Source organism: Haemaphysalis longicornis, unplaced genomic scaffold, assembly GCF_048455015.1.
Source record: "Haemaphysalis longicornis isolate Haplotype H1 unplaced genomic scaffold, Haemaphysalis longicornis Haplotype H1 scaffold_5, whole genome shotgun sequence".
NCBI classification, from domain to species: Eukaryota; Metazoa; Arthropoda; class Arachnida; order Ixodida; family Ixodidae; genus Haemaphysalis; species Haemaphysalis longicornis.
The window spans coordinates 41,985,646-42,011,963 of NW_027526385.1; the positions used below are offsets into that span (position 1 = coordinate 41,985,646).

At 49.2% G+C, this 26,318-nt stretch overlaps 1 protein-coding gene across 1 annotated transcript in view; it reads right to left on the bottom strand.

The window, feature by feature from the left end:
• Mwh (multiple wing hairs) overlaps window positions 1-26,318 on the bottom strand; it is a 178,683-nt gene that overhangs the window by 42,806 nt on the left and 109,559 nt on the right. The window contains exons 2-3 of the mRNA XM_077670208.1: window positions 22,847-23,028; window positions 146-378 (exon numbers count right to left, since the gene is read on the bottom strand). Of these exons, the coding sequence (XP_077526334.1) occupies window positions 146-378; window positions 22,847-22,933 (320 nt within the window). The 5' untranslated portion in view covers window positions 22,934-23,028. The remainder of the gene's footprint in view (window positions 1-145; window positions 379-22,846; window positions 23,029-26,318) is intronic.

Here is a 26,318-nt window from a genome sequence, read left to right on the forward strand (position 1 = left end):
CTGCATTTTTTTAAACTTTAAGGGGGGCTAATCAGTACTCCACATTCGTTTGAACAACTTTTCGTAGGACGTCTTTCAGATATTTCTTGCTGAAGTCAAATCTGCTGTTCCAGCTAAGCCTGTGGGCGACTGTACGCGTGCTTACCTGCTGTACGAAGACCGGAGGTCCTCCTTGAGGCGGCGCATGAGCTCGGTGAAGTTGGTCAGCTCCACCATGGCGTCCTCCGGGCTCAAGACGACACCCGAGTGGTCGCCACCCGATGACGTCATCACCCGGCCATTGTGGTGGTGGTGGTGGTTGTTGTTCTCCCGCTGCGTGTGCCGCTTCACGTAGAAGACGTAGTCCGTGGCGGTCAGGTACGGGGGCCTCGGGCTGGCCTGCGTTCGCAAGGGTCACGTGGTGTCAATTTTTGGGCACGTTACGCCCCTTATATTCGTACAACAGACTCGTGCAGAGTACAAAAACGCTCGTTATAACGAATTCATCGGGCCAAAAAACGGACTTTTAAAGCGAAAGCTTTCTTACTGGGATCGATGACGTCCCATCAAAATAACTAATGCGTTTTCCCGTAGACCGGTTGGTAGACCGAAAATTTCTGATAAGATTTCTGGACACACGGCGCGTGCGTGAAACCGGGCTTATCCCATTGTGACAAAATAATTGCTTGAAAGTCGCGAAAAAGGAACGTTTCTAGATGAGATTGTGCACGCATCGATTTAAAAGAACGAGTACAATAGCTGTATATCACTGCGGCGTAAACAATGTATCGGTATACATTTAGATCGTTTGTACATGCGCTTACTTAGTGCGCGGAAAATCTTCACATGGGTTCATCGCAACTTTGCGATTTGGGTCCTTGAAGGTTTGGCGATCGATTGGACGCAATTTCAGCGAAGACTTCATATTTTGCTATGAGACGGTTTATATTGCCCGTGAAAAATGTTTCCAGCAACGCATTTGAGGTAAGCGGTGAAGCGGACTTTAGAAGAAATTGGTGTAAGCTTGGTTTTTGTAAGCTGGCTTTCCCACATTTCCCCTTGCGCAGTCAAGCATGGCCGTCTACGGATTGAGTGTGGTTACGAAAAAAATGGCTCTAAAGCTTCGGTTATGCAAAGTATCCGGAAACAAATTGCATAGAAAATTAGCCGTTAAGTCGACCCTAACATGACTCGCAAGAAAGAAGCTGAAGCTAAACGGGGTTTTTTCCGTAAAGGCAACCCGCAGATCCGCTGTTTTAGCAGATTTCGCACTGGGTGCAGCTGGGTGAAACTGGGTTCAAGGGTGAAGCAATCTTCGTCTCCAAGGAACGAGAAGGCAGATGAAGCAGCTCGCAAGGGCCTTCAATCGCATAATAGGAGGAAGGTCTTCTTCACCAAGCATGATGCCTCAGCTATGACGAAGGCATTTGTTTTAATGGAGCGGTACCGCCTCTGGTCTCTTCCAGAGCACCATTATGCCTTCTTGCACTACGTAGACCCCGAGCTCAGGATTAAGCTGCACTGTAAACAAACAACCGACGAAGGGGCACAGGCCCTCGTCAAGCCTTTGAGGCTTTTTGTTTGTGCTCTGGACATCTGTAACACGTCTGATGTCGAATGAAGAAAGAAAGAAAGAAAGAAAGAAAGAAAGAAAGAAAGAAAGAAAAAGAAAGAAAGAAAGAAAGAAAGAAAGAAAGAAAGAAAGAAAGAGTGGTTTCCGCGCCGACTAGAAACTTTATACCACCGATTATGCCTCAATGCAGCGCTCACGAAAACATACCTGTTTCGACTCGGTGCAACCTGGAATCCGTACTGTGATAACTGCGGATCGCCGGAAACCGTGGAATGCCTACTGTTAGAGTGCCCCGCTTACATGCTCGCAAGGTGCCGTTTGGAGCAGAAGATCGAACATCTACGCCCAGGACCAATCAGCCTAAAAGCGCTCCTTGGCCCCTGGCACACACCTTCAGCCCATCGCAAAGCACTAATGGCGTTGTTGGAATACCTGGACGAGATCGTCGTCACTGAACTGATTTAAACTACTGAGAACATGATGTTCGTCGAACTGCTCACACAAACTCTATCATGCCTGCTTTTCTTACTTCTTTTCTCCTCGTTCTTCCGCCCTGTTATCTATAGGGCCTTTTCTACCCTCCCCTACCCATTCCCCCGCCGAGTAGCATGTCAGTGTAGAGATTCTGGCAAACGTCTCGGCTTTCTTCTTTAATAAAGAGCTTTCTTCTCTCTCTCTCTCTCTCTCTCTCTCTCTCTCTCTCTCTCTCTCTCTCTCTCTCTCTCTCTCTCTCTCTCTCTCTCTCTCTCTCTCTCTCTCTCTCTCTCAATCTTCGTCCCGAGGAATCACTAGCTCTTGCTTCCCAGGATTCCACAGGAAATGATCGGTAGGTCATTACGGGAAAGTAATACCGGGCGAGGCTGGTGGAATGGTTCGAATTATTACTGAACTGTGGGTGACGTTTGTTTCACCACTTCCCTGCCGGTCGTGTTGGGATGCCCCCTCAACACGGCCAGCCAGGAAATTAAACCTGGATTAGTAGGAAGAGGATGCTTCCCTTTAAAGGTGTCCCCGACGCTTAACGCATTGACACAGATTATGAAAAAAAGGGCGTGGACACCGCGCTGACAGTTGTGTTGTCGTGTAATGTTTTAGCTGTCAGATCAATGTGTGTTGGTTAAATGCCGCTCCCGGGACGACGGCGACGGAGTGATTCTCGCTTTCTTTTTAATTTGGCTATTCTCGCGATTTAACGAGGGCGTTAAACATTTCCCATTACTTTAGGTACAACCGTTCCACAAACATTGTGGCTAACAAGGCCTGCACTTAGCGTGTACGGGTCGAAAGCATCTCCTCCAATACAAAATTAGGTTCACATATTTGAACAGTTCACATTAGGTTCGCATATTCAATAACCTTGGGAGAGCACAGTGGGTTGAGATCGGTTCCGAGGCAGTGGAAGTGGTAAGCGATTATATCTACTTAGGCCAAGTAGTGACCCCGGATCCCAACCACGAGGCAGAGATAATAAGAAGGATAATAATGGGGTGGAGGGTATTCGACAAGCATTCTCAGATAACGAATGGCAGCCTACCATTGTCACAAAGAAGGAAGTGTATGACAGCTGCATCTAACTGGTACTCACCTACGGGGCAGAAACTTGGAGGCTCACTAAAAGGGTTCAACTCAAGTTGACGACGACTCAGCGAGGTTATGGAACGGAAGATGGTAGGCGTAACATTAAGGGACAAGAAGAGAGCGGAGTGGGTCAGGGAACAAACGCGTGTTAAGGACATATTAGTAGAAATTAAGAAGAAGAAATGGACGTGGGCAGGGCATGTAATGCGAAGGCAAGATAACCGTTGGTCGTTAAGGGTAACAGAGTGGGTCCCTAGATAGGGCAAGCGTGGCAGGGGGCGGCAGAAAGTTAGATGGGCAGATCTGATCAAGAAGTTTGAGGGTGTAAATCGGTCAGACCTAGCACAGGACTGGGATAATTGGAGATCTGTGGGAGAGGCTTTTGCCCTGCAGTGGGCGTAGATATGATGATCATGATGATGATGATGATGACTGGAACAGACATGATTTGTTATCTCATTTGACTGGTTAATGTGTGATTTTGAACAATCAAAAATGGTTTGTATCTGCTTCCCTGGTCACGAAGGAGACCGTCTTCAGTATCTAAACTGCTCCAATGTAGCGTGCGCTTTTCCTAGCACAGGATCGGAAGCAGGGCTTTTAAATATTTAGTGCTTTTCACGAGGCAGGGCTACGAAAGAAACAATGAGAACAGAGTCGCCCGTGCAGATAGTCGACGCACAGTTACCTAACACGACACTCCGCAACCGAAGTTAACCGCACCAAATTGCCCACGACGCCCCCTAACGGGGCGGCCCGAATACTGCGGCCGCGACTTGCTCCATTACGTTTATGAATGTGTAAGTAGTACGGCTACACCGGGCAGCAGTGTGACGCAGGAATTGGGCATGGCCGCTGGCGTGGCCTGGGAAGCGGAGCCGCCACTGCAGAGCTCGTCTCAGGACGCTGCAGACTTCTCCCGCATGCACACGTGACATGATAAGTGTACTCAGGCTGAAGGAGCACGTGGTTGTCTTTTCAAATTACCGTCCGGCAACGTGTTCTCACTTTCAAACTAGTTACCTTTAATGCGAGAGCAGCAGTGACGCATTAAGCGTACTAGACACGTTACTAGTAAAAGTAACGAGTGATCACATTCATGTCTTCTGCAACGGGTTGCACCTTACGCGGCAAGATTCCGCAAGAACCACATTCAGGTCATTCTCTGCTCCATCATAAGAAGATCTTATGTCATCGCGGGCCAATCACAGGCTCACGAACCTTGATTACCGATCAAGCGCACTAGCGATAAAACCCAGTTCGCTCTCTATTGCGTACAGATTCATGCCATATCAATTATAGCACCCAGCTAGAACCGGTTCTAGCTCTTTCGGTGCCCGTTTCCCGTATACGTGCATCTGACCCAAAGCTCATGGCGTACTTGCTCCAACTTTTCATTCGCACATACAAAGAAAACCGAAATGTGTTATAGCCGGGGCCAATATCGCATCTGAACACAGAGAGGTTATTTTGCGAATCAGGATTCACATGGCGACATTAAAAAGGCCCCTTATATGGGCTTAATTAGCACTACTCGTACTCACATGGCAAGCATGTAATCATCATTCTAATCTGAAATAATGTGCCAAGACCACTTTTCCGCTTGTGTAGATTGGGGCGTATTAATCGCAAAATAAAGTTCTTAACCCGCACATAGCACCTATAGCTACACGTCCTCCTCAACGCGTAAACGGACGACACGACCATCAGCCACCACCTTCTAAATTTAGAGCACGCCCTAAGGAAAGCTAAATCTCATTTGTCAAACGTAATAGCTTCAAATAGTTCAAGTATTCAATAAGCGACGCGGCATCTTCCATTGCCAGCGTAGCGGGTCAACATAGAGGGCGTCATTACCCGTCAGCCTATTCATTCATGGGCCGTTGTGTTGGCGCCAAAATAGGGCAAGGTGGCGCGCCGGTCCAAAACGAACGTATCGTTCGAAAAGCAGGCGATATTTTTGGATTGGATAGTGAACGAAGAAGAACGGGGGGACATTGTGTAGCAGGGGCCGAATAAGAAGACATGGCGCCGTATGTGGCAGTGATCCGGTCATCTTCCATTGTTCGGTTGCCGTAGCGGACGCTAATGGCCGCGTAGGAGTGTCTTTTGGACGGCAAACAAGAAGGGGCCCCTAAGAGAAACGCACGGGAGGCGGCGTGAAACTCGAAGGAAGAAGAGTGGAGACAAGCAGTCGCCCTGAGGGAACCGGAACCCGGACGTGGAGGCACTTTTAGAACGCACGCGCCTTCGGAGGCTCCAGGAGGAGAAAGCTGCGAAAACGACCTATTCCGAGACGGCGCCGTTTAGGCCTCGTTGAGCGATGAAACGCGCGGATACGCGGCATTGTTGTTTGTTTCCATCACCGCTTCTGCATTTTACCCTCTCTTTCGCCAGTCCTCCGCATTCGATGTATTTCGTTTGACCAACGAGAGAAAGCTGTCGCGCCACGTAAAATATACGGGAAAGTCAACAATGAAAGATCCCTGAAACACTTTCCTTTTAGACCTTTTTCAACATTTTGAACATAAGTAAAACCAGGTCAATAAGCCGATGTAGCCCTTATATCAGGTTGCCAAGGGATATCCGAGCAAAATATTACTACCCCATACGCACATCATTTAACTTTGAAAACTCGCTCAAAAACATTTTTTCCACTTTTTCCTGCGTTCTTCGAAGTACTGAGATTCCGTGTGTGCTTATGTAACGTTGAACAGACGCTATCGCCGCTGTTGGCTGGCTCCCTTTCCCCTCCAGCAACATCACTCGGTAGGCGCTTTGCAAAATGAGAGGCAGACACAAGATAGGTGTCTGCTGAAGCGACCAAATAACTGTGTGATACTTTGCGACCGCGAATACTGAAGTTTTCTATGTTTATCGACTGCGCTTGAGGTCACCAGGGGCGCACTTTTTAAAGAAGACAAACGGACGACGTGGACAGCACGAGTGCAAAACCATGCAAGACCAACCAGCCAAATTCTTTACCTTGCCGTCGTTTTCGCAGTGCTTCTAGGTACGCAGGAAAGAAAGAAAGCTCTTGTTCAATGCAGCGTCCGTTGCAGGTTTTTCGCTAATGTACTGCAACTTTTTTGGGGAATAAGCGCGAAAAACGACTACACGTAGAAAAGAACACAGGACGGTACGCTGTTCTTTTCTTCGTGTAGTCGTGTTTCGCGCTTATTTCCAAAATGTATCACCAACTCTCCCAACTTTCAATAGTGCAACTGCACGGTGTGTGTGGTTCATATGGTTCCGCATTAGGATGGACGTTCGATATTGGTTGAATCACCGTTATCGGTTCCAAACGAGAGTTGGTTCCATTATTGGTTCCAAACAAGCAGTTCCAAACGAGGTGGTGAAGGTCGGCTTGTGTGGAACGTGTACAGTACGGGCATCTTGGTGGAAAATGAGAAAACGACCACTTTCGAAAAGTCCCAGGAGTGTAGGCTGCGTGGGCAATGTAGTTATTAACAAAGATACGTGGGAGTGGATTAAGACGTGATAAAAGTCTTGAAACGGCGACGTCCCGGAAACGTTGCTTTTTACATTATGGGTGTTGTCGGACCCCTTAATGGAATGTTTCGCGGCATTAGGCGCTGTCAACTCACCATCATCATCATCATCAACCTGTCTACGCCCCCTGCAGGGCAAAGGCTTCTCCCATGGATCTCCAATTATCCTTGTCCTGTGCTAACTGCAACCAATTTATCCCCGCAAACTTCTTAATCTCATCTGCCCACCGAACATTCTGCCGCCCGCTGCCACGCTTGCCTTCTCTAGGGATCTACTCTATTACCCTTAATTACCAACGGTGATCTTGCCTTCGCATTTCATGCACTGCCCATGCCCATTTTTTTCTTAATTTCTACTAATATGTCCTTAACACGCGTTTGTTCCCTGACCCACTCCACTCTCTTCTTGTCCCTTAATGTTACAACTATCTTCTTCCGTTCCATTGCTCACTGCGTCGTCCTCAGTTTCAGTCAAATACTGAAGGCCAAACTACAAGTTAAAACTCCATTTTAGCAACTTTCCGTTTAAAGAATCAATTTAATAGCAAGGAAACTCTCTTTTACTACACAGAATGTTCAGGTTGCCAAAAAATTGACATTCTGACAGTCTGGCGTTGCTGAGAACGTTGAATGTCACAAGGGCGGGGGAACATTTTTCGTGCGTTAGTTTTATTTTCGGCTGTCACGTGCTCGTTCAGCTCAAACTTCTTGAAGGCATCTCAGAGTGGTCCACTGGAGTTTTGGAACAAGAGCGTGACGCTTGTGCCACGAGAGCACAATTCACGGACAAAGGCATCAAGATCGAGTTGCGTTTAGAGATGAAATATGTGCGTTCATTTTCCTCCCGGTTTCATTTTTTTGTGGTTAATGTAGAAAGAAATGTAATCAAGTGAGGTCAAGCCAAATGTTCGGGGCTATAAAAACTCACGAACCGGTCCGCTCTCCTGTGGTCGCCTTCTTGTAATCTTTTACCACCGCGGCGTGTGAGGAACAGTTGCGGCGCGCGGACATTGATAGATGAGGTTTAAGGCGTCGCTTCAACCGCTTAGCTCACCCAGCAGTGCAGCCGTAGCTGCTGCATAAGTTTAGCCATGTGGCGTAACCCCTTTCATTTCAAGCCTCATCCTCCCGCTTTCACCGAACGCCTTCTGTCTCTGCGGCGCGGCAGTTTAAAATAAAATGCACCATCGGCGTGGTCATGCCATGGTCCAGAAAAGGCCGTATATCGGGCATGCACTGCTTAAGCATCGTTTTAATCGTAGTTGTGAGAACCCATTCCTCGTCAACAAACACGCGCTTGGAAGACAAAGATAGGTCCACGTAAATCGCGACGCCTGAAGGGGTTCAACAGATGGCCCTGTGACGACCCAGTCAAAAATAACGACAAGAAAAATTTCTGTAGTTTGTCGAAATTTCGCGTGCCGTACTGTCGTCTTGTCGTATTCTTGTCGTGTTGTGATTCTGAGTTTCTGTAGTGTGTCGTATTCCTGTCCTGATTTTGATGTTCCGTCGTGCCGAATTCCTACCTTGTGATTCTGATGTTCCATCACTAGTTGCACATAATTTGAATGTTATTGCTCAATGTGAAGAGTAGCGTAAATGGAAGTTCTGTTGTGACTACAAGAGTATTTGTCGTTGAGAAAATTGACGTTGTCGTTACGACAGAAATGTGTGTCGTAACAACAGATAGCTTTGTCGTAACAGCAGGGCCTTTGTTGTAACAACAAAGTTTCTGTCGTAGGACACGAACTCTTGTTAGGTTTCTACGGTATTCCTGTTGTGATTTTTCAACTGGGAAGCTGCCTAAGATTGAGATAACCCTAATGTAAGAACGGGAAACGACTTGAGAGGTTATATCTAGCACGCGCACGATGGTAGGAACCAAAATATGCAAGCAAGGCTAACCTCCTAAGCGATGTGAGGTAGAAGAAGACCTACAGAGTTTCTTATGTTATCCGTACGACACCTTGAAGGTTAAAGCCTGAGTGGCGAAGAATTAAAGGTAGACAAGTGGTTGACTTTCTTTCGGTCTGTCTTTTTTCACATTCACGTCCATCGTCGACATATCGTTCGTCCTGTTGTGGATATCTTACCGGCAACCCTTATTTGGCGTCCACACATATTCACTTTGTCATCCATATTTTTTCAACTTTAGTTAATATGCTAAATTATTTTCGCTGTTTGTATGTGCGCTAATTCCGCTGAGGTCTTCCGCTCCCTTCACCTGCGGTGAACTGGCGTGGACGGCCACCTGTCGCTACTGCAGATTAAGCTACGGAACGTCTCGCGCTATGGAACGATTCTTTATCGAGAAAGAATCTTTTAACACGAAAGCGTTTTATTCCGGGATTCCCGAAGATTTCGCTTACGTCATATCCGCCACGGAAGTGACGCCAGTACAACGAAGCAAGCGGCCTGTAAAGGGTGCACCCCCGTACACAGGGTCGTCTTGCGGGGAAGCAACGTTTAGAACCAAAGAGTACGTTACACTTAGGGTAGTTCGTTTTTGGGTTTATATTTTAACACGAAAGTGTTTTATGTCGGGATACAGGGAGATTTCACTGACGTTATATCCGTCACAGAAATGGCGCCAGTACACCTTTGCCGAAGCGACCCGGCAGCAGGACGTCGCTCGCCAAGTACACCCACAAGACAACCGCCAACCCGTAAATCATGCTCAGCTGCAGATTTCACTGCACATTTCACTATGGCGTTTTACCGATTCCTATGACAGAGGAATCAATCACAGCTTTTTCCATACGGCGGTGACGGCCAGTTTTTGCTGAAGGACGTTGAAGGTCGACTGAATGACGAGACACGTGCGCTTTTGCGTTAATTATGATAAACCAGGACGAATGCACGTAGCGCCAACTGGATAAACAACAACATTTATTACCATGTTACACACAGCTGTCAGATTTAGTTATGCAACATGAAGAAGCCAGCAAGGGGTCTCACGTGTTTACAACGCCGAGTAATCGCAAATAGCACGTGAAGACATATTTTGCTGAGATCAGTCAGCGAGTTTCTGAACAAGGCGGGGACGGGATGTCCTGCCCTAGATTTCTCCGCGGCGTGGGCCACCAACCTTAACCCACACTGCCGCACCTGACACACTCCGATTATTCCCGCCCAGGCCACCAGGTGCCGCCAGCATATGTCTCTCATCATCGGCGCCTCGAGGCCAAACAAAAGATGTTCCTCGAGAGGCTATGACAGCGGTGCACGCCCAGAGCCTTTTGTTTCCCCGCCCCGAAAGCGCGTTGTTCCCTCCGGCCCACCTCTAAAAAATGCCGGTGCTCCAAAACAGCTTCGCGGTTGCTTCTTTTTTCCCACGGTTTCACCGAGCCCCCTTTAGAGCTCAGCTGACCGAGCGCTAAAGACGGCCACGCAAAGCGCACTTGTCTCGCGCGCAACGACGCGCTTTCGCAGGGGAGCGACCCATCAGGAAACGAAAGCAGCAACAACAAAAGACATCAATAGTGTACAAGCGGTGAAGGCAAGAATGAACGGGGCGATTAGGATGCTGCGCGTAGCGTGATCGTTGCGGTCTGCGCCGCTGTGGAATGCCAAACGAGCGACGCCTGTGGCTATGGCTTCGGCTCGCTATGGCCGCTGCCTCTTTCGGGTGGGTGGGCGTTCGGGCCACTCCCGCGTGAACTTTCTTGACTCCGAAGAGGGAGCGGCGTTATTCTGGGTTGCGTCAGGAAATCAACCTTCCTCTCCATCCTTGGCGGGCATTATTCCGACGATGAGCCCGGCTGGATCGGTGGTAATGAGCGCGTGTGGGAGAGCGAGAGGCGCGGGCGTCGTACGTGCGTTCGCGTTGCCGCTATGCAAACAGAGAATTGCAATGACGACACGTTCGTCCGCAGCGTGGTGGCGTGCGCGCACGTGTGGAGTGCCTGCATATGGAAGAGTAGGCACCAGCCTCGGGGAGAAAATGACCGTGCGAAAGTTTCTCTTCCCTACCGGCTTCTTTCTGTGGGGAGTGACGCCTATAGTGAACTAGAATACTCCTGACGGGTTCCTCGCGCACTATAGTGAACTAGAATACTTGGTATTCTAGTTCACTATAGTGACGCCGAACGAGACCGAGCACGTGTACGCTGGACGGGTGTGACGACGACAGTTTGTCCTCATCTTACGTTTAGGAAAGGCCCTGTGCAGGAATGAATGTGGTGCATGGGGCGGGATCGGGAAACAATATGATGTAGTATGATTGACCACAAGCAGCATTTTGTGAGCCCTTCTAAGTACCGCAAGCGTGCCAATCCCTAGAGGACTTCATTTTAAGCCTGGTTGTTGATTGGCCCAGCGGGGCTTATGTTGGTCGCTTGCGCATTGGCACAACATCGTGAACTTTAAGCAGGAGAGGCCAATGTCCAACACATCATTTTGCCTGGCTCTCCCTTAGCGTGGCTTGACTTGGTGCTCCTGCGCATTGAACCAACGTAGGGAACTTTGGTGTTTGTAAAGCCACCGTCCCCCTAGCTTGGTGAGACCTTCTTTAAATATGTTTCCTGTTGGGAGAGTTGGCTCATGCTTCTTTAAAGATAGAGCGTGAAATGGATATCACAGAACACACAAATTACCGACAGGACCACCGCTAAAGCTGTCTGTTCTCCATGTGCTCTCTGTCAATTTCGGGGGGCTTTATTTTAAAGGACACCTTTTTTACCAAAGTCGGGCCAAGCAGTTTCTGGTGGCTGCCAGACAGTGACCTTAGTAAATGATGATGTTGTTTTGTCGTTCAGGTATTTGCACTGTGTCCGCGGTTACATTTCAGGAGGGCTTTGTGGTCACACGTAGGCGAATGCCTTGGCACCAAGCAGTCTTTCTTGAGTTGGCTCACGAGTACGCTTTCGACTGAGCAATATCTACCTTGTACATCGCAACTGCGTTCGGTCCGGTAATGTCCTCTAAGCAGAGCGCGCGAAAACTTAAGAAAAAGCGCAAGCGTAGCCGCAAGGCGGCCAGCCTGCGGTATGCGTCGAGCGAATAAACGTCCTGCTATTACACACACACACACACACACACACACACACACACACACACACACACACACAAAGAAGCTAAACAAATGCGATAACCTCCATCGCACGCGGTTGGACGATTTGCCTAAGCACTTCGAAGCCTCGGCGGCCATTCATCGCCTCAGCGGAGATTCGAATCTTCGACGACCACGCGGCCTGCGTGGATTAGGAGGCCTCGGCTTTTTGAGCGTGGGATTCAACCGCAAAGGCTACATTTGTGCATCTGAGATCAAAAATGGCGGCTGGTTGGACGCTTGCCAAGGTGTATAAGGTTTCCCTCCAGAAGCGCGCGCACACGGCAGCACCGATTTGAACACGGAATATTGCACACTTCTTGCACACAAGTTTCTGTGCTGACACATGGGGGGGATTCGAAATTTCACGGCATTATTTTTTGTAATGTTGTGCACTTCGAGAGAGGGGTACCTAATTATTGGTACCTAACCTTTGTGACACTCCAGAGCCATCTTCTTATTAACAGCAGAGCTTTTAGTTCCGTCGTCCAGCGTTTCCAAATAAAAATAAAAAAAAAAACACTGAGCGCACGCGTGCCTGCGCCTCGGGGGGAGTCGGCCAGCTCGACCTTCGAGAACACTCTGCCCAGTGTTCGTGGCATGATCCCTTGAGTGCTGTTTTCTTCGGGAAGCACAAACAGACGCCGAGTTTGCACCCCAGACGCCGAGTTCACGAAGCCGGTTGCCGGTGGTTCTGGCGCGTGCTAACGAGGTCCTCTTTGGGAGACATGTGAAAGGCTGCGGACAAAACGATTCAGGCCTGTAGGTCATGGAGAACTTTCAGCGGCAAGATCCGAAATCCATGCAAGGTGCAACAGCCGGGTCTCCGACGAAGGCAGAGCGGCCGCCAGCTCGACTGTTTCTCCAGACTATACTATTAGTGCAAGCTGCGCCAATTTTTATTATTTCTTTAATCAAAATTTAAGAGCTAACGCTGCTTGTTTACTCTGCTTGTCACTTGGTATTTAAAGGAGCCATGAGGACACAATAAAAATTCGGTTCCTTAAAAAAACCACTCCGATAAATATGATACCAATCTTACGGCAAACTTCAAGCAAGTAATCTAGACGGGTTTTAAAGAAAATAGATGGAGCACTTGCGAATCGCCAATCACTTTTCGGCGAAGTCTCTATGACGTCAAATAATCTTCCTTGTGGTATTGGTGGCCGCCGATTAAAAACAACCGCCTATTTGCCGACTGAAATAGGGCCTGTAGTCTCGTTTGATTGTATCACATTTATGCTAACATGCAGGTAAGCCACTGATAACTATGTTTTTAGTGCTGGTCCTTTTTACGTCGCCATGCTCATATTACGTCACTGTGGCGCGAAATTTGAATGTTTTTGTTCATATTTTCTGTGTTCCGGAGAAGTTTAAAAAGCGTGTTTCGTGGCTGGAATGGCTGTGTGAGTTGGCAAAGGCTTGTGCTCTCCTAATGAACAAGCATGTATCTTGTCCCCTCTAAACAAAATCGCGCTAATCTGCCCTGTGAAGGAGGTTGGAAAGCGAAGCTGTAAACGTCACCCTCAACAATTACCCATGTGACGTCACTTGAACTCACACATGTGGCTCTGCAAAGAGAGCTGCGAGAAATCGGGTGACGTTATCACGTGGCACTCAGCGAGAATGTGGGGGTAAACCCGAAGCTGGGCTCGGTGAGTACACCGTCTGTCTCCCCCGTCTCGCGTGCGCTCGGAGCTCAATTTGTAAGGCAACGGGGTCTCGCTCCGTTTCTCTGTTCGTTCCAGGATCGATTCCCGGCGGTGCCAGTAGTTTCTTCTATTTGTTCGCAGGAGTTTTCTGTTGACGCCAACAGTCGCGACAGAAGTATAGGCTGGTAAACGTAGAAGGCTTCGCGTTAAAACTACGTTCTCTATGTTCAATTTCGCAACGTTTTCACTTAAATTTACGTTGCTCACATCGTCGCTGTGGACGCATTTCGTTTTGGGAAACATGACAGCGTTCTTGTGGTCATAAAGGCAAGGTGAAAGGGTCGCTTGCTTGTCCGAATTAGTTCATATTTCGTCCACTATGGAGGCAGTCCGCAAATTGCTCGTAAGGCTGCATCTTAACCTCTTCGTTTTCTTATCGTACAGTTTATGATTGTTAGGATACCACTTGGAAGGAAAATGACACAGAAATTCGGAAAAATGTCTGCTAATGCGTAAGCGTTCTTCCCAACCACCCTGATATACGCCGACCCCTTTAAAGTCTGCTTCACGATTATACCCAACTACGTTGCTGAGAAGACATCTGTCCAGGGGCAGTGTAAGCGGTCTGGTATTGAAGTATGAAGGCCCCATATATCCACATAAACCAATATACACCTTCCAAGTCGGCTTCACATGTATAGACAGAGGCCTTGCTACTGCATCCTGCCAGACAGTTTCGTTTTATGTATCTTTATGCACTACTTCCTTATCAATACGGAAAGTACCAATCATCCACCTATTCCCAACTATAAGGATTACACGTGCTTACTGGACGAATTATGAATTTACAGCGCCGATATAAGGCCTCACACTTTTTCGGTGTGGTATACTCCCCAAAGAATTGTTACCCGTTAATAAAGTTTGAAGTCAGCGTTTCGATTCCACTAAATCGAGAGAGGTTACACAAACGAGGCTGCTAAAGGTGGCCGCAAATTCCCCCGCAACACGGCGAAGTCTACGCGGGACGCCTCGGCGCAAGTCTTGATTGCCGACTTATCGGCTAAGAAGATCGGCTTCCCGTGGTGACGAGTTTATAAGCGCGGTGTTCATGAATACGAAACTACCGGAAGGCGTTCTCTTCCTACGAAGGGGCCTTCTCTGCGGTTTCGCCCCCTCGGCACGCGCTGGTGCAGATAGTGCTATTACGTAGCTGGCTTGGCTTGGCTGCGTGCCGGAATGAATGCGGAAAGACATGATTTACGCCGATGAAGAGGCTGGGGTCCTTGCGCGCCGTGAATTGGTCCGTAACTTGTAGCTCCTCTCTTGTCGGCGACCTGGCCTCGTAGCTATTTTCCACATTGCGTGCATTTTCGAGCGGTGGTGGGCGTAATGGTAGTGCGTGGGCTTTGCGGTCGCGTAGAAGGTCGAAGAGGCAAAGCTGTGCCCGTCGCCGCTTCGACGTTAGTAGAGCAGTTTTGGCGAATTCCTCTGTAGGCGAAATACGTTTCTGCGCAGAAAAATTTGGCATTAAAAATCGACGTTAAATTGGCAGAAAAAATCGGCGTTAAAGAACACTTCACCCTTGTCAGGGATCCGGGATATTTTTCATCATCCCTGGTAGTCATTAGGGACTTTGGATTGGGGACATTTTCTGGGATCCCGGACACTATTCAGCATCACCGAAAATTGCTTGGCGCATTGTATCATGTGCATTGTCAGGGATTCAGGTGCTAATCATTTTAGCACCAGGATCTTACTTTAGAAAGTAAGATCCTGGTCCTCTGTGCACACTTTAGAAAGTATGCACAGAGACCAGAACTGCAAGCAACAACGCACGAGCGCGTGGCCTTCGATATATGCAGCTGCTGATAACCACAGGTGTTACCAGTGAGATTACGGGTTAGCGATGCAGCAGCCGAGAATGCGAAAGCTATTGCGGCCGCTTCCGCGTTTTGGGAGGTAACGTTCGCCATAAACGGTCCCTCAATACGGCAGCGACCCAGGCGTGTTATGGAAATTATCTTTGCTTATAACCAGCGAAGTCTTGATCTCGAGTTTGGCAGGGTACCCTTGGCACGGAGCTTCATTATCAGCGACCACGCACGCGCAAGGATGCGAAGTGGTGAGGACTCATGTCGTGTGGCACGACGCTTTGAGTTTCATTTTTACGAGAATGTAAGCATCCGCAACTTTAAGCGGGAGTTAGCCTTTTTATTTTTATAACCAAGATCATTCACCCCTGCAATGACGACGGTGGTTGAATGCGAAGCGTTCTTGTGACGGATTCTTTGGTTGTCTTCTGAGTTTAGACTTTGATTCTCAGACGGTTTGGACTTCGACTCGTTGAGTTTTGACTCTGAATCGCATGCAGTTCGAACTCTAAACACCCAAAGACATTGGACGTGCGACATCCCGGGGCCTTAAAGTGCTCCTCACTTCAGAAACAAAAGAAGCAGCGGCTTTCACACGCCTGGTTGCCGCAGCGCTATCCCCTAACCTCGCTGGTAACGCCGGTGGCTATCAGCAGGTTGCTCTGCATGTACAGAAGGCCGAGCGTTCATGAGTTGTTAACAGTTTTGGCCTCTGTGCTTGAAAGTAGCTCGTACGTACCGAAATTTATGTCTCCTTCAAATATTTTGTACACGGACCGACTGATGGTGGGAATTCAACCAACCTTCATGCGCGTGCAGACCCAGGATTCTGGGGCAGCCCGCAAGACTCAATGCACATCGCATCAGTTATTCTGAACAAGAAAAAAATTTAAAAGCCTTTTTTTTCTTTCGAGAAAGGTGGTTAAAACCCCAAGCTTCCTGTCATGCAACCTCAGTCGAAGTCAAAGGCGATGATCCTAACTGCTCCGACCGTGTCGGGATGGCGCAATCGGATAGACAACGTCGGCTTCATATATCGTGAGGGACCCAGGTTCGAATCCGACCCCCGGAAGCGTTTTTCTCTTGACGCGCTTGAAGTGCCTTCGCTTATCATCATCGTTTTGTTAAACCCACCATGTAAAGTTGGCTTTCCACTAGTGTGTTTTGGTGACGGACTACCGCCATCAGTGAGGCATAGACTGCTTCGCTTTAATATAGCGGGTTGCTGATAAAAGCTTGAGCCGACCTAGCAGCAAAAATAACACGAATAGATTCACGCATGAAGCATTACACTTGAAAAACAACAACAAAAACTATGCTTCATAACGCCATTAGAAACGCGCACTTCCGAGTTCGGATGGGCCCGTTCGCGTTCGTTCCTTTCGCGGAGGAGTTCAACGCCCTCCTGATAGGCTTAACTTTTTTTCTTCTTCCTACAAGCGTAGCACGGCTAGACAGGTCCACTCGTTCATATCGCAATAGAGTACGGTCCCAAAAGAGAGGGAGGTAGAAGCGGATTAACGCCCCACGTATGAACCGAGGGTGCTTCATTTCTATCGCAGCTTTCCGTCTTCATCGCTCTAGCGGTGTTTCTTCACACCTCGCCCGACTCCCGGAAGGCGGTGCGCCGTACGCAGCAGACGACACTCGGAGTTTCTTCCATCGTCTGCTTTAGTGGGCACGGTTGCCTCACCGCTCACCGTGACGCAACCGCACAAGCCGCTTTTTTTTTTCCATCGGTCAAATTTCCGTTCTGGCATAGCCCTTTTCATTCTTTTAACGTTGATAACATCTCGGCATGTGAGGGACTGTACTGGGCATGCGCACTTAGGTCATCCTGTCGGCTGCGCCAGTTAAAGCGGTGGCGCTATCACAGCCAGTGATGAAATGGCTGGTCTCGGGGCGAGGAAGTTCGGAAGGTCTGTACGGTTCATTTCGTTCAATAAAAACGAAACGAAGGTCAGCGACTCTGGCGGCGGCACGCTCACTCATCTGGTCTGTCATTTCCGCACTTCCTCCTACTTACAGTACACATTTTTTTTCCTGAACTAGCTTTGGGTACACAGTAAGGGTTCCCTCTCTACCCGGTGATCGGCATGAGCGGAAATGGCGATACGTTTAACGGCGGGATTCGGTTGAGTAGCCCCCATTTGAAGTGGTGTATGTAAAAAACGTTTAGTCTCACATAATACTATAGAGTTCTACTTTAGGGCTTTGAGTATTTGTTTTATTCTAGAAAATAAAAAGAACAGCACACTCGATCGCGCGGCTATTTCAGAATACGGGGATTCAAAAGATACCCCCTTCTTCCAGTAGCGCTGAAGCCTTAACAGCTTTCTCTGGGAATTTACACAACGAATGTTTACAGAATTCCCAAAAGCATACATTTCGTTTACGTTCATCGCATAATGCAAACAACTACGTGAGCCTTTCCTGCGTCGGTGTTGATAACCACGTACACAAAGTCGACGCAACATCGGGCGACCCCAAGTATACTACCACAATGAAATTCTTTGACGTGGTGCAGGCACGGCACACAGGCGTCGCGCATGTGCCTCTCATCCACAAAACTCACTCCCATCGCCCCGAAGAAAATACCGGCCGATATAACAATTTCCAAGGGAAGTGCCGAGTATGGTGCGTACGTAACGCATGCAAAATAAAATGAAAAAATCCCGGGTCATCTCTACTAACGTGAATCCTGGGTAGGGGCGAAGCATGCAGTGAAAAGTGTATTCTCGGCGCCTTGTCGTTTTTGCCAACAGAGATGAAACCATTGGGTGGTAGAGGTATACAGCTTTGCTGTAAAAGTCTCGTATGTTTGAAGCACGAAGCTTTCTAGCGCGAGGCGTAAACGAGTGTCCCGGTGTTTTTTTTTTAGTGCGCGTTACCTTCTAGCCTGAGGCGTAAACGAATGTCTCGGTGTCTAGTACCGTGACTACATGAGACAACGGTTACGACGACGACATGAGACGCCAACAGCCCAAGCCCCAAAGGGGCTTCGCCCCTAATAATTCACGCTGGTGGATTGGCAGCGAGAAAAATGTCAATGCAAGCACGAGCACATATATGATTACCGCGGACAGCTCACACGACCACCAAGGGCAAGGATAAGAAGGAGCGATACATTGTACTCCTCTACAATCCAAGGGTACCTTCTCAATAAGCAGAGCGTGTAAAGCACGAGAACGCTGAGTTGCGTCCAGTGCGGTCTTTCGCTGAGAGCCAATACTCAAAAATCAAAGTCCCCCTTTTTAAGCGAAAGACGATTAAAACACAAAACTTTCTCCAATGCAACCTCCGTCAAAGTCCAAACTCCAAACTGCTTCCACAATGTCGGAGTGGTGCAATGGGATAGGCGTCGGCGCCTCATAACGCGAGGAACTCAGCTTAAATTCCGACGACGAAAAACGTTTTTACTGGGAAGCAGTGAACCTGTACCAGCGAAGGAAATTTTCGTGTCCGCGCCAGCAGAAAACGCCAGGATAAATGAAAGAAATCACACCGCCAGGAATCGAACCTGGACCCGAATAGAGAAACGGAGCGAGAGCCCGTCGTCTTAATGGGAACTGAAAGCGCAAATGAGACGCAGACACAGAAAGGAGACAACAGGACGAGAGCTAAGGATTAGCGCTCGTCGTTGTTGTCTCCTTTCTGTGTCTGTGTCTCATTTGCGCTTTCAGTTGCCATTATGCATCACCAACACGCCCATACCATGACCCTTTTACCCGTCGTCTTACCGACCAAGCTACGCCCACAAAAAGAGACAGGGAGACAGACAGTGCACTCAACGACCACAGCGGCTAGTCTACCACCTGCGTTCATTCAAAGGCCTCGTGTGAAGTGAAATCACATAATGCATGATAGCGGCGTTCACGTGGTTTGGATTAGCGGCGAAAGGAACAGCGATGGTCTGGGGAAAGTGTCAGGGCCTTGGCGGCGACGCATGAAACAAGAGTGAGGAGGAGGAGGCAGTGAGAGAGCCATAGCCGCGTGTGCCGCCCTCCGCTGTCTAAACCTTTGCCAGGCGCTCCTCTCCGTTTTCTTTAAGCCGTCGCTACTGTGTTCGCTCACTCGGTTTCGCGGATGCCGCCCCCACAAAAACCAAGTAACGGCTGCCAGAGACTCTGGTTTCACTCTTTGTAGAGCCACGTGTGGGAATTCAAGTGACTTCGCATGGGTAATCGTTGTGGGTGTCACTTACAGCTTCGCAGTCTAACCACCTTCACAGCGTGGATTGGAGCCATTTTTTTTTATTGAGGCGGTTAATGTGGCTTCGCTTATTATCATCATCGTTTCGTGAAAACCATTTTGTAAAGTTTGCGTTGCTGCAGCGCGTTTTGGTGTTACGAACTACGGCCCAAGTGAGGCCCAGAAAGCCCCCCTTTAAAAGTGGTCAGCGTTTTCTGCTGACTACCACAAGACGAAGCCGCTAATGTACACTGAAACAGACGTCTCGACTCATAATGCTGCTGGGAGCAGTGTACGTTTCCGTCAACTCCAATCATTGGACTTCCGTTAGCTCATAACAACGCAAAGTATGACGTACGAAGCGAGATGCAGGATAATTCCGGCTTTCTCGATCCTCTTACATCATAAACAGCGGCCAGCTAATAATGCGCCAGGTCTTCCCCTAGCAGCGAGCGTATTCTCCTTCACCGGCCGGTGTACGCGCAGTGCAGCACCGCCCACGTGACCGCCAGCCGGGTGGTCCCCCCGTCGCGTTCCTGGCGGCCATTAGGACGCCGGCGGGCTTTCGTCACAGTTCACTTGGCGGCTGCAGGGTTCGGCTGCCCCTCTGGTTGCGTGTCTGCGCGCCAGCGTCCGTGTAGTGAGTGCCCCTATGCGCGTAAGGCGTGAAACTCATTTCCTTTATCGCTTTCTGTATGCCTATTTTTTGCTACCTCTCGGATATGTATACTTTCCTCAGGGAATGTTGCTGGGCTCAGACGTGACTTAGCGCAGCGCTATAGCAGCCAGACAGCTCCGAGATGCCATATTTTCAAAAAGTAAAGAAGAAAAGGCTCTTCCCATGGTAACTCAGTGGGTACGGTGCATATACAGTAAACCTTCGTTGTACGAAATGCTCAGCACATGAAACTGCCTTCGTTATAAGCGATACTTCGTTTAAAACGGGTATGATGATGGTGATTTCAAAATTACCACATTTCAACACCGTACCGTCGTAATGTCTATGTATTAGCTGTTGTGTAACCAGTTGCTTTTTTGTTTTTGTTTTTTTTGCACTGTCACGCCACTTTGAATTCTGCTATTAGTTGTTTAACCAGTTTTATAATTTGCGATCTTAATTTTTTAAGTTTATTCTGCTTTGTGCTCTTGTTCTGCAAATGCCTTTGTGTATGCTTGTCGACCCCGCCTTAACGGTCAGGGGTCCTTCAGGTACATAAATTGTGATGACGATGATGATGATGGGGGTGGGGTGCTGACGATATAGACTCGCTGCTAGTAGTGGCGAACCCCGTTAGGAGCTGGGGCTGTGGGCGTCTGTCATCGTCGTAACCGTCGTATCATGTAGTCACGGTACTAAAACAACCGGGACATTCGTTTACACTTCGCGCGAGAACGTAACGCGTACTAAAAAAAACTTTGGAACATTCGTTTACGCCTCGCATTAGAACGCTTCGTGTTTCAAAGACGCAAGGCTTATACATCAAAGCTGTATACATCTACCCCCCACGGTTTCATCTCCGTGGGCAAGGACTCCAAGGTGCCAAGAATACACCTATACACTGCATGCTTCGTCCATCTCCAGGTTTCACGTTAGTGTAGACGGCCCAGGATTTTTTGTATCATACGTACGCACACAGAAATATTTGCTTGGAGAAAGGCGCACGTAAGATTCTGGGACTTCAAAAGGGACCTCTAACTCTTTCCTTTTCCGCCATGCCGTTCCAGGACATTCCACCGGTGCGCACGCAGCAGGGTCCCTGTCCCTGCGCCGGCCAATGATCTACGAGCAAGAAGTTATGGGCAGCGCACGTGGACGGCGCTGCTCGCTCATTTCGGGCCGCAGATGAAGGATCACCCAGCGCTGCTCCGGTGTGCGCGTGTGTGCGCGCGACAACGCTCTCCATTTGTTTTAGAGCATTGGCTCTTCGCCCGGTCAGACCTACCGCGACGCTGCAGGCCGCGGCGAGGGCGGTCGCTGTGGCCTGCGCAAGACCTTTCTCCGGGAAAGCGCAGCGCGACCGAAGCAGTGCTCTTATCCCATTTTCCGAGGTAACGAAACGTTTTGTCCGAAATCTTGTGACACGCAGAACGCGGCGTCTACAGTACGGCGAAACGCCAGAGAATTGAGCAGGAACTTGCCTCTTGTGATTGCTCTACTGGAAATGGTTACGTGATACGAGACATTTTCGATATAAGTCCAGATTTCGCTGTCGTCGTCGTCATCCCGGACACAAACAAGCTGCTGACGACGACGACGACGACGACGATGGTGGTGGGGGTGGGGGTGGTGGTGGCGATATTGACGGTGAGGAGGAGGACAGTGAGGTTGGTGAATCACAATCTATAGCTCAGTGCTGCAGGAATGGCTAGTGTGCCGTTCGATGACAGTAGAATTTTTAGGACTAGGCTAGCACAGTCTGAAGCGTCTGTCGTTGTGGTGTAGGGTTTCCATCATAGCTTCTTGACTCCAAGGTCGGTGGGTCAAGACCGGCGTTTACCTCGGTTATTTTTTTTTAAGTGCGAATGCACTTTATAAGCGACCCCAAACCATCCACCGCCGGCGGCGGTGGCGGCGGAGGCGTCCGCAGTGCTCCTCTATATTTAAAAAAAGAAACAGCATCCGGCGCCAGGTTTCGATCCGAGGACTTTGCGGCCGCAGCGCGACGCTCTACCGACCAAGCCACGGACGCCACGGTGATATCAGTGTTAGTGACGCGCCTTATATCTTTAACGCATTCAAACTACGTCGTCAGCGGCGTGCGTTGGCGACTCAGCGGCGTTATAGCGGCTTGATAACTGCGTGGTGTACACGTGATACTACAAACCCGATGGAAGAGATGGAAGAGAAGGCGGCGAGGCGGTGGGCTGCGGGGGCCGAGCGCAAGCGCCGCAAGCGGGCCGACAACCGTGCATTCGCACTTTCACATTCTCCCCCTCGGGGAAATGCGGGGGAATTTTTTTCACTTTGAAGTGAATTTTAATGTACATTGCTTAGGTTACATTTTGGCGTTTTAAACGATTGCTTTATGATCAAATGTAGCGCAGCAGAAACACACGGAACGGAAAGAATACACACGGACGAGCGCTCTTTCCGTCTTCCGTCTTGTATTCTTTCCGTGCCGTGTGTTTCTGCTGCGCTACATTTGATCACTATGAATTACCAACTAGCCCAGTCTACAGCTTTACTTAGTTACATTGCTTTGTGTTCTTTAGGTGATATTGCGTTAGGTTAGGTTAGTTTAGGTGGTGCTACCTTACTTTACGTTAGGTCTAGCGACGTAGGGCCAGACGCGGCAACTTTTTTTAGATAACGCCGGTGGACGTCAATATAGTGGAGTGCTTATAGTGCCGTCAGATGGCACTCTCGACACAGCCTTGGGGAATTGACAGCAACAAGAAATGCGCACCCACGCGCACAGACAGCAGAATTTGGGACGTACCTTGTAGGCGAAGCGCAGTTCCCAGACGTTCTTGGCGTCGCCGTCACTCCTGGTGACGGACGACTGGCGCACGCCCGGAGGCAACATGACGGCCGCTACTACCGCCGTGGCGGAGCCGCCCCGCTGACTGCCGGTGGCCGCCGCTAGGGGCGGGCTCCGACCGCACGGCTCCAAGTACACACCTGCGACAACACGAAGGCGGGAATTATAGCACTGCACCCACGGCGACAGACCATTTAACACGCCGGACTTCCGGACGTTTAGACGTCGATGATAGCGATATTACAGCACGACAGTACCCCAAGATTCTGTGGCCTTTCGTCCGTTCTGTGTCCATGAGTAACTTTAGTCCTAGAAGGCGTATCCTTCGTTTCCGGGACTACAGAGGGACGGTGAACGCCAAGGAAACGATGTGGTTCAGCCTGCTTCAGCCCTAGACTGCCCACTACCCTTTAGCAACCCGTATGACCACTACACCGGGAACGCAACGGCACTGAGAGCTATCATGGGAGCAGGTTACGCACCAGGCACAACTGGAGGAAGAAAAACAGACAGGAAAAAGCTAGCTGCCCATGGTTTCCACCGAACGGTGGAGTTATTTTGCATAAAGTCTATTTTAAAGTAACCATACATAAAAGAAATTCAGATAAGCGCGTTATATGAGAAGGCCTGCAAGTAAGAACTGTCGGGGGTACCTTTTGTACACACCTATTCCCAAGGCGTATGTACAAGCAGAGAACCGCGATGACCAAGACAAAAACACCATCAACGTCTTCTAGTTTTTCCCCTAAGTCAACCTACGTGCCCAGCTGCGTCATCTTCTTCCTTGCGGAAACCTAGCACATGACCAAAAGGCTGTTTGCTAGCGTCCATTTCTCACCCTTGCCAAAGACACTCTGTAACAGTATCATCTCCAACTTCAAAGCAAACATTAACGCGCGCCTTAGCCCATAAAATGTGATACAGACCAGACAATGCCGGTACGTTTAAAGGAAGTTCTCCATTGGCCTCTACTCCCCAGTGCAAGCGGGTGGATGTGCCAGTCGCCACTGCGTGGCAAACCGTGCATTCGGAAGCTAACCTACACGATTCCACCCAGAACCGTACTTCAAATCACGCGCCACTGGGCCGAAGCAAGGAAGTGCGAACAAGGTATACGTATGGAGTGCAAATATTGACACAAACGCGTGAGCCACGCTCACGCAGGCGAAACAGACCGCAACGGTGGCCCGGCTGATCGTCTGCGTGCCAGGGCGAGTGCAGACGATCGCGTTTTTAGCCTCTCCGAACCTCGCTTCCTACACTTCTCGAGGCCATTTCACCGAAGCGGCGCTTGAAGACACAAGAGGAAAAAAGGAAAGGGAGGCAAGCACACACACACGGCTCGGGTCAGCGAGCGCCAATATTGCGAGCAAACCAAATAAGCAACGCAGCACTGTACCGAAAGAACGGAGAGGGAAAAAAAAGTAGTTTCCAGCTCTGCTAGACCTCCAAGTTGAGGGCACAGAAGAGGGCCGTGAACTTGGCTTTGAAACAGCTTTTTCGCCAGCCATAGAGCAAGCCGAAGAGAGTAGTGCTAAAAGCTTGTTTTTGTTTCTTTCCACTGGTTCGATGGCACTTGAACGACGACGAAATGAACTTCTTCTGCGTTTCACTCATAGTTCAAGGGAGTCCGAAAGTCATTAGAATGTGATGGAGCTTTTTGTCTTGCGACTAAAAGCGGACTCAGAGCACGACGTTCATGTGGCCTCTAGTACAATATATAGTAGGAGACAATACTGAACCAGGAAGGGGGGGGGGGGAGAATGTCCACAGCACTGAGCTCGTTCGAAAGAATTTCGATCAGGCGAATGCTATTCAGGGGCTACAGTGGAGTCACAGCGTTGTGGCTCACCGTTTGCTTTCCTCTGCATTCCCAAATTCTCCATCCGAGACTCGGTTCGAGAGTTTCACAGGATGGTCGAGAAGGCGCCGAGCTGAGTTGCGGAGAAGCGCCTATGTCGACCGAGACCGATTTCAAGCTCGAGTTTTAGCGCTTGAGAGCAGTTTCAACTCCTGTCAGGTTTGGCAGACAGCGGAAGCGATCTTTGTCCAGGAGAAGTCGCACTATGATATATATCTATTGAGTAGGTTTTCGCCTATTTTTCGAAGCCAAACTATGAAATGTCTCTTACCGCGGGAAGATGCATCTTCCCGCAGCAAGCGACATTTCTGTGCAATTTCTCGTATATCTGCCATCACACTGTCACCCAACCTGCCAGCACCTGCCAGCATTATCAGCATGCCATCAGCTACCAGCATGGCGACGTCCACAAGCATGCCGACGTCCATCGCCTTACCGTCGTGCCATCATAAATGCCATTATCATAATCCACTATGTTGATGTTTGATGGCTTCCATCAACTCCACATTTTCGATAGGGATGAGCCCTCGTTGTTGTAACCTTGTTGCTTCTTTGGACTACACTCTTTTCCCAAACGGTCACAAGATCACTAGGCGAGCCATCTTGTGCCTGGTCCTCCAGTTTTTGAAGGTCGCGGATCTTAGCCACAGATACTTTCTGCACAGATCGTTCTGGGCTTTTAGGGAGTAGTCATTTTCGGCACTCCCGCAAGGCTTGGTCCTCCTGTTCCCGAACAACTCACTCACTCACTCACTCACTCACTCACTCACTCACTCACTCACTCACTCACTCACTCACTCACTCATTCACTCACTCACTCACTCACTCACTCACTCACTCACTCACTCACTCACCACTGTTAACATAATGTAGATCTCTGCACGCACTTATAATTCACCTAAGGTTGACATACAACAAAGAGGACTGCGCAGGTTACGGGGGACGGAATAAAGTGGGTGAACGAAAGGAACATGAACGGAGTGTACAAGGAAAAGTCTTCAAGCGACCTTGCCGGCCATCGCTAACGGTTGTGATCGACTCCGTCGGATTCCGCCGTTCACTTCCGACAGCGCGCCAAACCAGTCACCCGCGTCGAACAAGTATTAATCAGGAATCCTTCTCAATCCATCAAGTAGCAAATAGACCGTGTAATTTTAATGCGCGCCCGCCAGAGGCGCCGCGGAGGAATGGACTATTCACGCGTGCAATGCGACGGAGACTGACTCGGAGGCCGTAGTCGCTTGACTGGTTAACTAACATTCACTGGCAGGTTAGGCTCAGAAGTAACCCCGACGGTGAGATAATGCCTTATCTAACAAGCGCACCGCCCATTCTAGACAAATGGTAAGCAAGTGGATATGGAAAGAACTTATGGTCAACAATTGGATCGCACCCACGTCGCCGCCAAGGGTCGGCGCATTTAATAAACGTCAAAACTTCCGCTGGCAGGTATTTTTACCTTTCATTTCCATAAGAGCAACACGCAAGACGTAGCCTTAGGAGTGCCTTCGATGGCCAAATGATTGCGATGCTACAAATAGCGAGGCGCGTCCATTGGGGATTTAAAAT